The sequence below is a fragment of the Sphaeramia orbicularis genome, chromosome 9 (genome assembly GCF_902148855.1).
Source record: "Sphaeramia orbicularis chromosome 9, fSphaOr1.1, whole genome shotgun sequence".
NCBI lineage: Eukaryota > Metazoa > Chordata > Actinopteri > Kurtiformes > Apogonidae > Sphaeramia > Sphaeramia orbicularis.
The window spans coordinates 9,075,620-9,093,331 of NC_043965.1; the positions used below are offsets into that span (position 1 = coordinate 9,075,620).

The 17,712-nt window shown below is 34.7% G+C and overlaps 2 protein-coding genes across 4 annotated transcripts; both read right to left on the minus strand.

Annotated features, from left to right (window-relative positions):
• Positions 1–328: 328 nt before the first annotated feature.
• Positions 329–4,748, minus strand: sub1b (SUB1 regulator of transcription b). 3 transcript variants are annotated; one of them, XM_030144063.1, is made up of 5 exons: positions 4,634–4,748; positions 4,084–4,153; positions 2,225–2,344; positions 1,622–1,730; positions 329–690 (listed from the first exon to the last, which is right to left on the minus strand). In XM_030144063.1, the coding sequence occupies exons 2-5, from the start codon at positions 4,150–4,152 to the stop codon at positions 611–613; spliced, it is 378 nt and encodes a 125-aa protein (XP_029999923.1). In that variant the 5' UTR covers position 4,153; positions 4,634–4,748; the 3' UTR covers positions 329–610. The 3 variants fall into 3 exon arrangements, with proteins under 3 accessions (XP_029999923.1, XP_029999921.1, XP_029999922.1); XM_030144061.1 differs by lacking the exon at positions 4,634–4,748 and adding an exon at positions 4,389–4,412; XM_030144062.1 differs by lacking the exons at positions 329–690; positions 4,634–4,748 and adding an exon at positions 4,389–4,546 and having other exon boundaries at positions 1,590–1,730.
• Positions 4,749–9,970: 5,222 nt separating this feature from the next.
• Positions 9,971–13,978, minus strand: uqcc3 (ubiquinol-cytochrome c reductase complex assembly factor 3). The gene is made up of 2 exons (XM_030144630.1): positions 13,728–13,978; positions 9,971–10,270 (listed from the first exon to the last, which is right to left on the minus strand). The coding sequence occupies exons 1-2, from the start codon at positions 13,842–13,844 to the stop codon at positions 10,139–10,141; spliced, it is 249 nt and encodes an 82-aa protein (XP_030000490.1). The 5' UTR covers positions 13,845–13,978; the 3' UTR covers positions 9,971–10,138.
• Positions 13,979–17,712: the final 3,734 nt, after the last annotated feature.

Below are 17,712 nucleotides of genomic sequence, written 5' to 3' on the forward strand. Positions count from 1 at the left end.
TTGAAAATTTGAAATAGATCTGCACAAGTGACAGATAAAGGATCTAATAAAAGAATGATTATGTATATTTATGCGCAGTTGTGATTATACGAACTCAAAGCCTTCATTCTAGTTGATATTTACAAAATTATGTCAGTAGATGGTGCCACTGTGTTTCAATGGATCATCACACGACTCTTCACTGAGCTGCATGGACACCGGATGATAAACTGGACGGCCCAACCCTGTTCTGGTTGCATCCGGCTGTTAGGACCACCTTTGGACTTCAGTAATGATCCAAAAATATCACTGGTATTGAGTACAAAGAAAAAAAATAAAACACATCCTGTAACCTAACCAATATCAAGCTGGTGCCTCATTTTTATTCATTAGAAAAACATCACATTTCCACATTCCCCACCAAACGTAATGATCCACCACCTACTAATTCACCCCCTCGTTTACTACAACAGCTCAAAAACAGCTCTCACACGTAGAAGAACAGACTATGCAGAGGACACTGGGACTACGTAACTACAAAGTAAACAAGTCTATTACAAAAACAATTTCAGGTTTGTTACAAAACTCAATAGCCAACATTTTCGACAGTCCAACACATAACATTAAATGTTTATGTCCTCTTTACGGCGTCGTCAATCTCTGAAATCTGGTCTTTCAGTTGGTTCCATTGTTCAGGATTCAGGGAGATACCTGCAAGACACATCGCACAGAGGTTGAAATACTTAACCAAACCATTAAGTGCTACTAATATCACACTCCAGTATTTTCAAACCCCATGACTCCATGATGATTCTTGGTGGAATTAAGCAGTGAGCAAAAGCAAACAAAAGAAAAAGGTTTTAGATTCTATTGAAATTTCAACTTTTGTTCCAATTTTGTTACAGCCAACTTCTTAATAAAGTCAACACTTGTGCTTTTCCTACAGTACTCTTAAGATATACAGGGTGGGGAAGCAAAATTTACAATGAACATTTAGTTGTTTTTTCTCAGCAGGCACTATGTCAATTGTTTTGAAACTAAACATATATTGATGTCATAATCATACCTAACACTATTATCCATACCTTTTCAGAAACTTTTGCCCATATGAGTAATCAGGAAAGCAAACGTCAAAGAGTGTGTGATTTGCTGAATGCACTCGTCACACCAAAGGAGATTTCAAAAATAGTTGGAGTGTCCATAAAGACTGTTTATAATGTAAAGAAGAGAATGACTGAGCAAAACTATTATGAGAAAGTCTGGAAGTGGAGGAAGCAACAAAAAACGTACTAAAGCTTTTATTAACGCTCTCAAATCCAAAATCCTAAAGGATCCAACCAAATCCATGAGAAAAATGGCAATTGAAGTTGAGGTAGACAACAAGACCGTTAGAAATGCAGTAAAATATGATTTGAAGATTTAAATTCTCATGACTTTCAATAAACTAATTGGTCATACACTGTCTTTCAATCCCTGCCTCAAAATATTGTAAATTTTGCTTCCCCACCCTGTAATTCAATAATATTAATAGAATGAGAATGTGTTTCCAGACAAATGGTTGATACCGTGTATCAGATGTAGTTCCATAAAACTTCACAACATATTTTAATAATATACAGAAATATTCAGATGATGTAATTACCTTTCTTTCCTGGCTTCATTTCTCCATCTTGGTTCATCCAGTATTCTCTGATATCAATAAGGACTTTACCTTTGAAGTCCCTAACACTGACATATCTCATCTTCCCAATCTGAAACAGACACACCAAGAGTCGAATAAGGTATTTAGATAATGACATTTTGTAACTTAAATTATGTCCTATATGAACAACAAAATTTTAGAAGTAAAAACATTATTGCGTATAGCAAGACTTCTGGCTCCCTGAGAGTTGTGTCCTTGGGTGACAGAAAATGAATCAGCTGATACCTAGAAACAAACTATCATGATATAATCTATATTGATGGGCCATAACATTCTGAACACTGAAAGGCGAGATGCTTATAATGTTGTTACTGGACTATAACGGCACCTGTCGGTGGGTGGACTGGACTCAGCATCAAGTGAAGTTGCGCTGAAAGCAGCAAAATGGGAAAGTAGAAGTAGTAATAAGAGAAGCACCATTATTATTACTTCACCTGTCAGTGATCAGAATGTAATGGCTGATGTGTATCATGAGTTTGTGTTTGATTCCCACTCATACTCAGTCAAATCATCACAGTTGTAACAGCCTGTTACATCACAAACCTGGAACATGTTGTCGTCACTGTTACCGCTCCCTTTGGATGAGCTGCCCGGCTTTGAACTCTCACCACTCTTAGATTTCTTGGCTGGTTTCTCTGGTGCACTTGACTTCTTCCTCTTGGCCTAAATAAAAACAAAACACTTAACAAATCCCATTCTGTGTCTTGAGTTAATTACCCAGTGGTGTTAAATTTATGCAGAGGGTACTGAGGACTACTAAACAACAGTTTTAATGGAATCATTTTGCATACCAATGATGCAGCAGTAATAGCAGAACTAAAAGATTTAGGTTGAAATATTCAAGAGCCGCTATTTTCTGCAGATTTTTGCCGACAGAGGGGATCCACTGATGTCATGATCTTTCTAGGACACTGTGAGCCACTGAGCGGCAAACCATACTAGAATATAGCTTCCTTCAAAACAGGAAACAATCTGTTTAAATTCAAGTAATGTCCTACTTTTTCCACATTAACCCTTTCATGCATTGTGGTCACTACAGTGGACAGTTCTTCTCCAGCTGTTCTCTTGTATATTCATAGGTTTTGTTGTTTTAGTTCCATATGGGCCAACACAGTGGACACTTATGCAACATCCCATAATACACTGCAATTCATACCATTACTATAACTTTGCTGTTCTTGAAAAACCTGATCTGCACTAACATGTTTAAGTGTAAATCAGTTGTTATTTGTTAGACAAAAAGAGTAGTTTTTTGCATATTATATGAGGTAATAACTAGCATTGGAGTATGGTAAAATGTGAAAAAACATCAAATTAGCAGCCTTAAAAATGTTTTTATTTCATTGTTTTCATTTTACTTTCTGATATTGGGTTTTAAATACATATTTCTTTACTTAAAAAATTAAATGCATGGACATTTTTGTAACTCCATGAAAAAAAAACTCAATCGCAATTTTTTTTTATGCCTAAGGAGGTACAAAAACACTCCAGAAAAAAAAAATCTTGACTAAGGTTCTTATAATTCATGCATGAAAGGGTTAAAACAATCACAAATTCTATTTTGAATAATAAAATATATAATCAGCCCTACAACACTAAGTAATCCCCCCCCCCCAAGTCCTAGCCAACAGTGAGGAGTTCTGAACAGCTCTTACTAATGTGACTGAAACACTGGTTATAGCAGTCTTTACCTGACTTTGGAACAAACATATACAGTTTTACATACATAATTGTCACTGGGTAAAACTTCAATGATTACATTGCATAGTGTAATTCCAGTGATCTGAAAAGATATGAGACTTTTGCATCCACTACTTGCCTGTGTTTTTACATGATGTTAAATATCTGGCAGCTGTAATTTCCAATCCCAATTGGATGCAACCTGGATGTGGCTCTACCACTCAGCTCCGTGTCTCCACACAGAAGCAGCTTCATTTTTTTCATTCAAATTAGTGTTCTACCTTTTTAATTTTCTTCCCCCTGATTTCAGCTCCTCGCAGCCTTAATAACCATAAGAATGTGTGTCACAAGATGAGAATATGTGTATCTGATATATTGTAGAAGTGGAAAGCTCATGAAAAAAATAAATAAGTAAAGCAAATATACTTCAAATTTGCAATTCAGAACTAGAGTAAAAGTACTTCATTCCATTCCAGCCTATTGAATAAATGTTAGTTTACAATAACAGACCCCAAAAGAAGACCTCGAAGAGCTTTTTTTTTTTTTTTTTTGCATCTTTCATGTTTAAATTTGGCTGTGCAAGATTTGTACAGATGTTTAATACTGTGGAACTATGATTAGCACAAGTAAAATCGTCTGACTCAAATAATCCCCAGGCTTTAAGTGTCTATTTTAAATGCAGTATAATGGTACAATTCTCGTAGTAAGCAAATAGTACAAACCTTGGTGTCTACTTCACTGTCAGAGTCACTTCCAGATGTGGAGGACAGCACTTCCTTTGATTTCGGCATTCTGCGGAGACAACGGATTTCAGTGCAAAGTTGCCTTGAAAGAAAAAAAAGTGTATGTGCACGAGTATCCTTTTCTTAAAGGTACAAGTATCTCTCTAAAAAAAAAAAAAAAAAAAGCATCTCTCCTGAAAATCGGTACGTTGGTGCGTGTATTTTGCGGATTTTAAATACAATTCGTGGTTATTTTCTTAACATTGATGTCACATACAGATAACTATAGGTATCGGGGGATGCACCTGTGGGACACGTGTTTGATTGAGGGATTATTCAGGAAACAGAGCAACTTGGCGCTAATACAGAGAGCCCTCATTAGCTAACCTGCTAATGCTATTTCCATAGCCACAAGAGCCGTGGCCAAATCCACGTATACTCTTTCTGCTGGAACACTCCTTTCTTTAAGTAGTCTATTCCGATAACCGTATAGTAACTGTACGTTTCGCAAACATATGTATACAATGTCCTTAAAACTGTTTCTTCTTACATGATGTGATGAAGAGTTCGTCTGATGTCAGGAAACGGAAAGTGAATGAGCTTCCGGTTGGGAAAAGAAAATGCGCATGCGTGGAGTCAAAAGCTCAAAGATCAACCGGAAGTTTTTTTTCTTTTTTTTTTCTTTCTCTTTTTTTCCCTCTAATTTCTTCTTTTTTTCCCCAACTTTATTAATCAAAATCTGGTTAAATATTTCCACCATTTTCATATAAAAATTCTTCTTTTCTCCAGACTGTGCAACATTTTCAAACTTAAGAGAACAATATTAATAAAGAACATCATAAAATAAAATAAAATAAAATAAATAAAATAATTATCAAAATAAAGTCAGAGGTCTAATCAGGAATCAACAAATTTAAATTTTCATATACAATCAAAGCTTGTTTGGTTTTTACATGTCTTAATGTCTTTTTAAAATTTGTCATTTCATTTTTGTGAATTAACCCTTTCATGCACAGTGGTCACTCCAGCGGACAGCTATTCTACAGCTGTTCTCTTGTATATTCATGGATTTTATTGTTTTACTTCCATATCAGCGAACACAGTGGACGTCTATGCATCATTCCATACACTGACATTCATACCATTACTGTAATTTTGCTTTTCTTGATAAATCTGATCTACAGTAACATGTTTGAGTGTAAATCAATTGCTTGTTATTGTTAATAGACTGTAAGAAACCATTTTTCTTAAATAAAGTTTTTTTTTTTGCATATTATTTCCATAAAGTGAATAATAACTAATATTAGAGTATGTTAAAATGTGACAAAACACCAGATTAGCAGCATTAAAAGAAATATTTCATACTTTTCACACAGTGTATCAGTAAATACATGTTTCTTTGCTTCAAAAATTAAATGCATGATGTCCAGCTGAGTGAATATTTTTGCAACTCCATGAAAAATAGTTTCATAAAAAAATTGTAATCGATTTTTTTTTTTTTTTATGCCTAAAGAGGAATAAAAACACTCAGGAAAAATATCTTGATTAGGGTCAAAAAATGGTACTCAAAATCTCTCTGAAGGGATGTTTTAGAGACAATTTGACGCACATTTTTATTTTTAAATTCATTTTTGCTTTAGTTGGTCCATAAGGGATTATCCAAAACAAGGAGTTACATTATATTGAAATAAATGTTGGAATGGCAATCAATTAAATTTCACTCTCTGACGGGACATTACTGTTTTGACCCGTTAAGGTTCTCATAATTCATACATGAAAGGGTTAAGAACAGTGGGGGGGGTCTTTACAAATCTACATTTATGTATAAATTGTTTGACCATAATAATCAAAGTGTTATACATAGTTTCTCTTTAACTGTTTTCCATAATAATTCCAAATTTAATGTCTTTGTATTCCAGTTTGGGCGATTGAGTGTCCTTTTCAGATGTCCAGTCTTGAAATGTTGTCCAAAATGTCCTGGTGTATGGGCAGTCAAAAAATAAATGTTCTAATGATTCAATTTCAAATTTACAAAAAACACAGTTATTTTTCTCTATATTAAATCTTTGTTTCATAAAATCATTGCAAGGGTAAATATCATTTAGTATTTTAAAATGAGTTTCTTTCGCTTTTGGGGGTATGGGTAGAGTCAGGTATTTGGTTCTAATCTTGATTATAATTTCTTTAGGAAAATCTTTTAATACATTTTTCCGTTTCAATGGTAAAGGAAAAAGATTACATGTAAGGGCACCACGCAAGAATTTGTTTGTACATTTTTCTCCCATAAAATTAACATCATCTATAAAGAGTGACGAGATCCTGGGTATTCTGTTGTCATAAAATAACATTCCTTTGACCATGTTGGCCATGCCTTGTGGAATCGCTTTGATCACCACTAAGTAATGTTTTTTACTACATTTTAGATTAAATTTGTTAACAAAAACATCATACTCCAGAAAATTCCCTCTATTATCCATTAAATGCAGAATAGACCAGATACCTGCCTCCACCCAGTCCTTATAAAACAAAGATTTTCTTCTGAACAAGATCCATCTATTATTCCATATAGGAACAGAATGTGGAGTAAAATTATGATTATAAATTAGTTTCCAATGTAGGAGGACCTGTTGATGGAACTTGGACAACTTCACTGGTAGCTTGGTAATACAAAAGTCACATCTTAACAGAAAATCTATTCCACTACATTTGTCAAAAATTTTAGAAGGAATATGAAACCAAAAAACATCCACATTTTTTAATAACTGTTGCAGCCATTTGAGTTTAATCATGCCATTCATTGCTTCATAGTCGATTACATTTAGACCTCCTTCATCTAATGATTTTACCACATCCCCTTTTCTCAGATAATGATGCTTATTTTTCCAAATAGTTCAAATTGATAAGTTACAATCAATGCAAAGTACCGTTATAATGATGTAATCTATTACAGCTGGTAACCAGTTCTTCCACACAAGTGAAGCAGATGCACACAATTCATAAAGTGAAGTACCACTGATGGCCACTAGGCGCCGCCTCTCACAAGCCCATAACGTCTAAGTGCGCATGATTAAACTCTAGGACCATTATAGGGCCCCTGTGTTGGGCTTTTACTGTGTACTGTGTACAAAAAACAGACCGAGCTCTATTAAAAAACATGTATTGTTATATGACAAATGCATCATTGTTAAAAGAAGAAAAGAAACCCTGCAACTGTAAACACTGGAAATGTCAAACAATGCTGTTCTATTGATGTGTGTGTGTGTGTGTGTGTGTGTGTGTGTGTGTGTGTCAAAATTCACCATGTGTAATATGGGAAATTAGTAGAAGAAGCTTTTTTCCACAAATTTCCAAGATTTCGTGGTCTAAATTCACATTGCATGGTAATAATTCATCAAGACTTGTCTAAAATGTTATATATATGTATAAATGTCAATTTGTGAGAGATTTTGTGTTGCTTAAATGAATGTTGCTAAATAAAACAAGTGAATCTAGCATCACAGAATTTTAATTTTTTAATTTTTATATTCATATAGATTTATGACTTCTGACAAAAAAACTGCAGGATATATTGTGGAGAACTTTGAACCCAAAGTCCATGAGGGTACAGTCGAAACAAAAATGTATTTAAAAAGTAGTGCCCAGACATGGGAACGAAAATCATTTTCTAGGCACTTTTCATGGTTCACCTTATGGCCTATTTGAGTGATTTGTGTAACTTTGTTCACATGCTGAATTGTACTTCTCAAATTTGTGTTTATTCTTTGCAAATGCTTAATGAAGTTTGCCCTTTTACCACATCAGTCAGCTGTAGCTCACCCCTGACTTGATGCTCTCCCTCAGCTCTGCCCTTTTATCCTTTGCACACTAAATCCTGGCTTCACAATAATAGTTTTGTCACACAAAGCAATGGTTGATGTCATGGCTGCGTCATCCACTTCTACAGTCTATTACTGTTTCTCAAAAACAATGATCCCTTGATCCTTCACATACATTGAGAGGATTCAGTTTAATTACATCAACTCTGACTGGACATCCATGTAAATTGTGGCAAATTTTCCCTTCAACTGTGTCCAGAAATGTTACCAACTCCTCTGGACTCTCGGGCATCTGGGATGGACTGTCAATCCAGGTTAATATGGGCATCAGACCTTTAAGTATTCTAGATATTTTTTGGAAGAAATACACACTGTCTGCTCCACACCACAGTCAAAAAGAACCATAGTGTGGGATTGTGTCACTGGAAAGGGTAAAGGTCATTTGCACTTCTGTGATGCACCATTAATGTTTAACAGTACACTACAATCTCAAATCAAAATGTGCTGCATTCAAGACCACAACTTTTCCGTGAATAACCATGCATATCTCAACAAGACAATGCAAAACAACATTCTGCACACATTACATACATTATAGTGGCCTGACTGAGGGAGAACAGGTGTTGGATTGGCCTTATGCAGTGTCCACTTGTCCCCAAACGAGAATGTATACTGCCTGGCTGACTGTAAAGTCACATACACAATATTTTATTCAACACCTTTAGATTTGACCACTGGTCTGCCTTTTTTTTTTTTTTTTTTTTTTTTGTTTTAGAAATGATCTGCCACAGAGATTAAATGTGCTAAATCACATCTACTTAAAACAGATGAACTAGAAAACAAATGACAAAAATGCTGGTAGCTGATGTTTTCAATATATATGATAAAGTGTATATCACATATACATATTGGGTTATGTATATTTATCCATTTACAAATCTTCCACTGAAAAGAACCTTTAAAGTGAATGTATTGTAATGTACAGACAGTGTTTTGAAGTAGATTTGGTAGCTCTGAGACAAACATTCCATTGGAATAAAATCCATTCTTTCATTAGTTTTCAGAATTTAACATTTTGACCCAAGACTGTATCTTAAAACTCCAACCAACCAGCATTTTTGGCTTACATTTTCTTTATCAGTGACTCAAATATGACAGTTTTACTTTTGTTCTGGAGGCATCTTACTTGTAGACCAGTAGTTATTGTGCAAACAATGCCACACTATACTTATTCAAAATCACAATAAATGTCACAAGTTATTTTGTCATAGTTGGACACATTATTTTTTTGCCCAGATCATCTACTCATGATGGGTGAGTTAGACCCTTGTGGGACATCATGTCCAGAACATTCCAGATATTTTCAAAGGAGTCCCAGGCTTGACTGTGTAGTGCCCAATCCATATATGAAACATATCTCTGATGCCTCCTGAACCAATTTCTCACAATTTCAGTGAACCTGGTGGATCTTGACATTGTCATCTTGGAATATGCCTGGGCTATTCAGAAAGAAAAAAAAAAAGCTATTCCTGGAGAAACCTGGTCATTCAGTACTTTGAGGTCGTTAGCGGACCTGATTTTTGGGTACATAATATTGTTGAATAATAACTTAAACAACCCAGGATCATACAACTGCTCCCACAGGATTGCATAATAGGCACGAGGCATGATGGGGAATCACTTCATCCATCACTCAGAAAAGTGATGGGTCAATTCCAGACCAGATGACCTTTTCCTACTGTGTTAAAGTCAAGTCTTTCTGCTCTTTAGCAAGCTGATGGTTGTTTAAGTAATGGGATTATGCAGGGAAGGTTCTTATCTATTTGCTTCATGAAATCCGGATGGCAACCATTTTCTTTTTGGGGAGGCAGTGTATATATTTTACTGGGGCTGTAATTTTGGATATAGGACAAGAGACTTTTCCTAAACAGGAGATAAGAGGCAGAGTGCCTATTTAGATACATCAAACCTAATCATCAGTCATTCCACCAAATGCTTTGGGGCTCCAAATATAGTCTGATCAAACGTAGCTGTCACAAGGCCTTGAATACAAACAAACAAAAAAAAAAAAATAGGCACGTAGAAGAAAGTTTTAATTAACAACTTAAACAATACACAACAACAATTTGTTTGTGCATGGAGCAAATCAGACATAATCTTGTGTCATAACATTTTCATGTACTCTTTCAACAGTTTTGATTCAAAAGATAAATAGCTTGCAAAGTTGCATAAGAGTCCATTTATTTCATAGGTTTGTCTATTCCTCTTGCAATATTTTCACTGGTTTCAGATGCCTCCTTCAGTACCTGCATCACCAGAGCATTTCTCTTCCTTGCTTCTTCCATTCTCGCTGGTTGCGATTCAGGTAGACCCTGTGGAAGGCATCCAACATAACAATTAGAACAGGACAAAATGTTATTATTACTGTCACTGTACAGAATACAACGAAATGTTGAAAAGTGGAGATGTGGCACCTCTAGGACTATTGCGCATGAATAGTCATTTGTAGAGATCTTGTTTTCCTACTGCTAAGAAAACCCCTCATGCTGGATTTGCCCATTTACACTGAACCTAACCTAACCTAACCTAACCAAACCAAACAAAAAAGAGATCATTTGAGTCAAGTCAACTTGTGTGAGCATGATGTGATATTGATCAGAATACTAATTCACAGTGCTGCAGGAGCTGTATTACTTATAAAGGTTAAATCGCTTCAGTATCAATCAATTGCATCTGTCACTTTATTTCACAAATTCATCTGTGAATTTACTGTTGCCACTTTATTCAGTATTTTATTCTGTTAGGTGTCTGATAAGTTCTATTTATTTGTCTCTTCAGTCCCTTTTATGTATAGTCATATTCTATGTTTATAGTTATATTATGTATTTATTTATTTATTTTTACAAAGTTCCTCTTTGCACTATGGGCCTGAAAGTTAAGCAGTTTCAGTCTTTTCTATATGCTGTACATATGGCAAAACTGACAATAAAGCTGACTCTGCTGTGACTTGACTATGACTTTTCCCCTTGGAAAATCTGGTTATTTTACCCATCCTAACAAACACCCAGTGGCTAGCATTAGCATTAGCACATAGCACACATTAGGACAGATGGTTAACATTGACCAACTCCTGATCTCATCAGCACCATAGTCAGGGGTAGTGATGGCGAGATGAAGACTCATGAAGGTTTGGAGGTTTACATTCAGTCGGTTAACTCATGGGCTGAAGTTTCATGGCGCTTCATTTGCTCTGTTGTGCCATCAAGTGGACAATAATTGGATTTATTTTATCAATTTGTGAAAGGCCAAATAAAATGTGTTGAAAGTTCAATTTACATGAAGGGTCAATTTTGGTGTTTATAAAATTATTGAAATCAATCCAAAATATATGTGCGTAGGTGCAATCTCAAAATAAATGACATATTGTTTCCTCTGCGTTGCTGCAAAAAGAACAGAGTATCAATATTTTTCTTATATTTTACCAGATAGGTCTTTACCGGATAACATCTATGGATCAACTTAAAAGTAACTTCTCCTACCTTATTAGTAGTAATAAATTTCTTTGACAGGATCCAAGTGTTTTTCCAGTTTATGTCAGTGTAAATATTATTCCAGTAAAATACAGCTGCAGATTTGGAAACAATATCTCTTTGAATAATTTTTGTAATACATTGGTTAGTGGCTTTATCACTCAATAAAGGACAGATGTTACCAATATATTGGCTAAAATTTACTTAGGGGGTCAAATGAGTGGCCATTTTTGTCAAAAAAAAAAAAAGTTGTAAGAAATGCATAGAACTGTGTTGAAATAATGCTAATCCATTTGTGCACAGACTACTGATATTATTCAACAGTGGAAGCTCTATTTTCAGAAATACTGGATTTTGAATAGCACGTGAATGTGAAAACTTCTGCTGGTGGACGGACGTGACATTACCCATGATGCTCTGGTCAGTACCAGTACTTTATTAGTAATAAACTTATATACTTACTATTGCTAATTCTCCTCTTATTCATAAATGTTAGTATTGTGGATCTAAAACAATAACAGCTGACACAAAAACACAAAATGTGGCAGTGGACGGATGTGACATGGTTGTTACGGATCCCATCATACTGATGCTCAGCAGCCATGTAACCGTTTACACTAATGATCCCTGTGCAAAAACTAGGATCAGAATGATTTATTGTATAGTTTATCATCATACTAAAGAGGAAATAACAATATAGAATTGTTATTTCTTTACAAAAATGCTTATTATTAGAAAACTGTTGATTTAAAAAGTGACGTGTGACATTCTTAATGTATGTATTGGTGTAACATAAGCAGGATGGATCAGCACCATACTCCATATTGAACCTGTAAAAATAAAACATGTGATATGTAGGACAGAATCTTGTAAGAAAAAATAGGGAATCTAAAAGAACAGAATATTTGTTTTTCAGGTAAATTCAGTTCCAATATAACATGGCCATTTGTGACATGAAAATATAGCATTAATTGTGATGAAATTGGACATTTTTGACCTGAAAACATAGTTCATATGACCATCAACATGTTGCAACAGAACTGAAATCCTGTAAATTTGCATCACTTGCATTTACCAACACAAAGTTCCTTTGGGGATTCACTTAGATTGATTTCTTATGCACAAAGACAGAAATAAGACCTCTAAGCAAATTTCAGCAAATATATGTTAACAGGATTTAGTTCTGGGATAACTGTGTTAAAGGTCAGACATTTGACATGCCACGTTGTAGTAGCAGGAATCTGTCATCATGTGTTCTGTTATTCATTTTAGCATTTTTATTACTTTTCCTATAGGAAAGCGAAAAAGGGACCGGGACCATGGAGTTCCACACCGGCTGTCCTGGACCAGCTGGTCCAGACCCTGGTCAAACAGCCAGAACCTTTCCCACGTATTTATTTCCCTTTTAATCTCAAGGCACCTGTTTTTTTGCACCTTTTGTTTTGTTTCAATTTTTAATAAATAAATCTAACCAAATACTGTCTGTTCATTTACAAGGCATCAAAATATGAGTAGAGTATATGTGCTTTTATAAGTAATATGCACTCAAATTAAATGCAGGCATTTGAGTAAATCTGTCTGACTTTAGGGTTGAACCTGGACTATATCTGTAAAACAACAGAAATGAAACAGAACCATCCATCACACAAAAAGTTAGATATGATTTAGTTTAAGGAATAAGAAGTTGAAAATACATGTTCTACCATTTTTAAATACAAATTAAAGATATGTAATGATGGTTAACTTAATTTAAAATGTATTCCAGAGGGATTAAGTGATTCAACAACCAGTAAAACGTTAAACCCAAACTGTCCACTTTAAAGTATTGTGTTTTATTGTGCTAGAGGTTAGTTTGTGAATGTACATGAACTGGAGTACAGGTTCTGTTAATGCTCCCTCATGCATCATCAACCTGATCTGAAAAAATTACCCTGAACTTCGGGGTGCGGTGGAAACGCAATTACCAGGAACTAATTTACCCCAAATAAGTTCCTGGTAAATAAATTCCTGGTAATAAAGTTCCTGGGCTTTTGGTGGAAAAGGGCCTAATGATTGTTGATAAACACTAGTTAGGCTGAGCTCAACGCGTCCGTGTTTGTGATTGGTCACTTGTAACAAATCCCGCCCCCTTCACGTGAACGCTCTCATAACCAGTCTATAACCCTGACCTGACTGTTATTACAGCACACACTGACAGGGAATAATACAGACCTGTGGAATTCACTACGTAATACATGCTTCCAGTCAGCCTATCTGTACTCTTCCTGTTATATACCTGGGAAAAACAGGCCTAAATCACCTTCAGTAGGTCTTTCCTTCTGTCTTCCCCGGGTGATATCACAGCCCACATCCCGTAACCGACCCCCACGGCTGTGACCATGAAGGTGGTGGTCAGAATGTTCCGCATGCCGCTCATTCTGGAAGGATCCGCAGACACAGACCTCAGCCTGTGCCCAGTTCACTGGCAAAACCGTAAATATTCGGTCAGTGTTTTGTAACGTCCATTACCAGCATATCCGCCACAGGAGACAGTCTTCTTCTATGGTGTTTTTTTTTTTTTTTTTTTGGCAGTTTCTTCTTCGTTTTCTCTACGCTCACTGGCGCTTAAATGCGTTCTAGTATACACCGCCACCTACAGGGCCGGATGGTGTATAACAGCAACAGAATAGTTCAAACGCTTGTTCAAGGTTCACATCAAAATATAAATAAAAGAAATAACAGAAAAATAACAGTATTGTGTTTTAGCTTTGCGTATTTATGAAAACAAAGAAAACTTTGCATAGGTCCACCTGATTCCAATTAACCAAATGTGTGTTTTTGCTTGTACTGATAATAGTTTTGGATTTTTCATTATAGTTTAGTTTGATTTAGTTTTGACTTTTTTTCCCCCCTCTAATTCAGTTAGTTTTAATTAGTTTTTAGAGCAGGTTTGATAGTTTTTTATTAGTTTTAATTTTGTTCAAAATGCCTAGTTTTAGTTTAGTTTTAACCCTTTCATGCACAGTGGTCACTCCAGTGGACAGTTCTTCTCCAGCTGTTCTCTTGTATATTCATGGGTTTTGTTGTTTTAGTTCCATATCAGCCAACACAGTGGATGCTCATGCATCATCCCATACACTGACATTCCTGTAACTGTCCTGTTCTTTTAACTAAATCAATTACTAATTTTTATTAGACTGTAATTAACATAATTTTTTTTTTTTTTTTTTTAACAAAAAAGATTTTTTTTCTTTTGCATATTATCTGAGGGAGTAATAACTAGTATTATAGTATGTTCAAATGTGAGGAAACATCAGATTAGCAACATTAACCTCCTGAGACCCAGGAGAGTGAATTTTTTTTTGCTTTTTTCCATTAAACAATTGTTTTGATTGGAAACTACATAATACAACAGTTTTTTTTTTCTTTTGTTTGTTTTTTTTCCCCCCCGAGACATTTTTAAAAATGATTTTTATTTATTTTTTTTTTTAATGGGATGTCCTTTACAATGGACAGCATTTTTTAAGTAAAACTGTCAAACTTCTGTCCCCTACAGAGGACAAAAATGTATTACTGGGTCTCAGGAGGTTAAAAAGGCTTTTATTTAATAGTTTTCACACAGTATGTCAGTAAATGCATGTTTCTGAGCTTCAAAAATTAAACAGTGTCCAGCTGAGTGGACATTTTTGTAACTCCATGAAAAATAGGTTCATAAAAAAAAAAAAAAAGAAAGAAAGAAAAATCAATTACATTGTTTTTTTCATGCCTAATGAGGAATAAAAACACTCAGGAAAAAAATCTTGATCAAGGTTCTCATAATTCATGCATGAAAGGGTTAATGTTAGTTTTAGTTTTGTCATATCTTTTCTCTTCTTCTCCGTCGTATTCAAATAAATCCCAGACAGGTCTCTGCTGCTTTCTCCCAACTTTAGTCTCCATGTTTCCAGGTAGAGTGGGGACCAGAAGACGACAATAAACCACAAGTTGCCACAAGTGACGGACCGTGAAGTGTCATATGGTGCCAGCAGCTAAAATTGCTAAAGTAAAATAAATTGCTTTTGTATCAATCTGACGTTGACAAAGACGAAAACGAAGAGAATTTTATCCATAATTTGTATTCGTTTTAGTTAGTTTTGTAAGAACACAATACAGTTTCAGTTAGTTATCTTTTTTTTTTTTTTCTTTTAGTTATAGTTTTTATTTACTTCAGTTAATGAAAATGTTTTTACAAGTCTAGTTTTGGTCATTTCGTTAGTTTTCATTAACGATAATAACCTTGGTACTGATAGATATGAAGTCTTTCTCTATGTCTCTCTCTCTATCTCTCTCACTTACACACACACACACACACACACACACACACACACACACACACACACACACACACACACACACAACACATGAAAGACTTAAATGAACAGTAATAAAATAATATAGTTTTATGTGGTATCTTCAAAGACAACAAACACATCCCTTATTTGCACTTTTTATTAATAATATTAACCCTTTCATGCATAGTGGTCACTCCAGTGGACAGTTATTCTCCAGCTGTTCTCTTGTATATTCATGGATTTTGCTGTTTTAGTTTCACATCAGCCAACACATTGGACACTCATGCATCATCCCATACACTACAATTGATAACATTACTGTAACTTTGCTGTTCTAGATAAACTTGATCAAACATATTTGAATGTAAATCAATTCCTTGTTATTGTTATTAGACTGTAATTAACAACAAAAGTTTTTTTTTTTTTTTTTTTTTTTTTACATGTTATCTCAATGAAGTGAGTAATGACTAGTATTAGAGTATGTTAAAATGTGAGAAAACATCTGATTAGCAGCATTAAAATGTTTTTATTTCATAGTTTTCACAGTAAATACATGTTTTTTTGCTTCAAAAATTAAACGCATGGTGTCCAGCTGAGCGGACATTTTTGCAACTCCATGAAAAATTGCTTAATAAAAAAAATTATCGCATTGTTTTTTTTAATGTCTAAAGAGAAATAAAATCACTCAACAACAAAAAAAAAATCTTGATTAAGGTTCTTGTAATTCATGCATGAAAGGGTTAATTCTGCTGTGTGCATCTGCAAAATGAGGACAGACTGATTGTAATCTACTAGTGTTACACTGACTTTGGAGAAAAATACCTATAGTGGCAATCTAGCAACAAAAAATCTCACTTGGGGGATTTTGAAGACATTTCCAACTCATGACGCTGTGTAAAAATAAGGTCCGCCATGGATGTGCATTTAATACTTTATTTACTTGAAAATCTTAAAAAAAAAAAAAAAAACCTACAAAAGGGCTGAATGACTTAAAATGAGCTCATGCACAGAAAGACAAAAAATACTAACAACACCCATTCAGTCGGTCACACACACACACACACATACACACACACACACAACACACACACACACACACACACACACACACACACACGGTTGAAAAACTGTGTAGCTTCCCATGGCTCAAATCCCCTTCTCTGATCACTTGTGTCTCCCTTATATAACCTCTGCCTGGCTGGTTACTACCTATGCCCACAGGTGTGCAGGTGACCCTAGCAACCAAGTGCCTCACCACAAATACACGCCCACTTTCACACATACAAACACACACACGCAGCACAAATCTAAATTGGCAACAACAATACCTTTCACAACACCACTTCTGAAAATACAGACTTTTTCATTTATTTTATTTTTTTTTTACTACTTTCCTTCCTGACAGCAGACTTGCTTTAGTTTAACCCTTTCATGCATGAATTATTAGAACATTAATCAAGATTTTTTTTCTTTATTCCTCTTTGGGCATTATAAAAACAATGCGATTATTATTATTTTTTAATCAAGATATTTTTCATGGAGTTACAAAAATGTCCACCAAGATGTCCACCATGTGTTTAATTTTTGAAGCAAAGAAACATGTATTTGCTGATATACAGTGTGAAAACTATGAAATAAAAACATTAAATGCTGCTAATTTGATGTTTTCTCACATATTAACATACACTACAAACAAAAAGTTATGGATATTTTTTAATTTTTGGGCTATTTTTTTCAGTTGGGATTCTTGCGCAACGGTTTTTACTTTTTTGTGTGTGAATTGAATTGAAACACTTTTTTTTTTTTTTTTTTTTTTTAATGACCAGACATGATTTTATTTACAAATGGCAAAAATGCCAAAAAAAAAAAAAAAAAAAAAAGACAACAACAAGAACAACAAAAAAGAAATATCCTTAACTTTTTGTTTGTAGTGTACTCTAATACTAGTAATTACTCACCTCATGGACATAATAT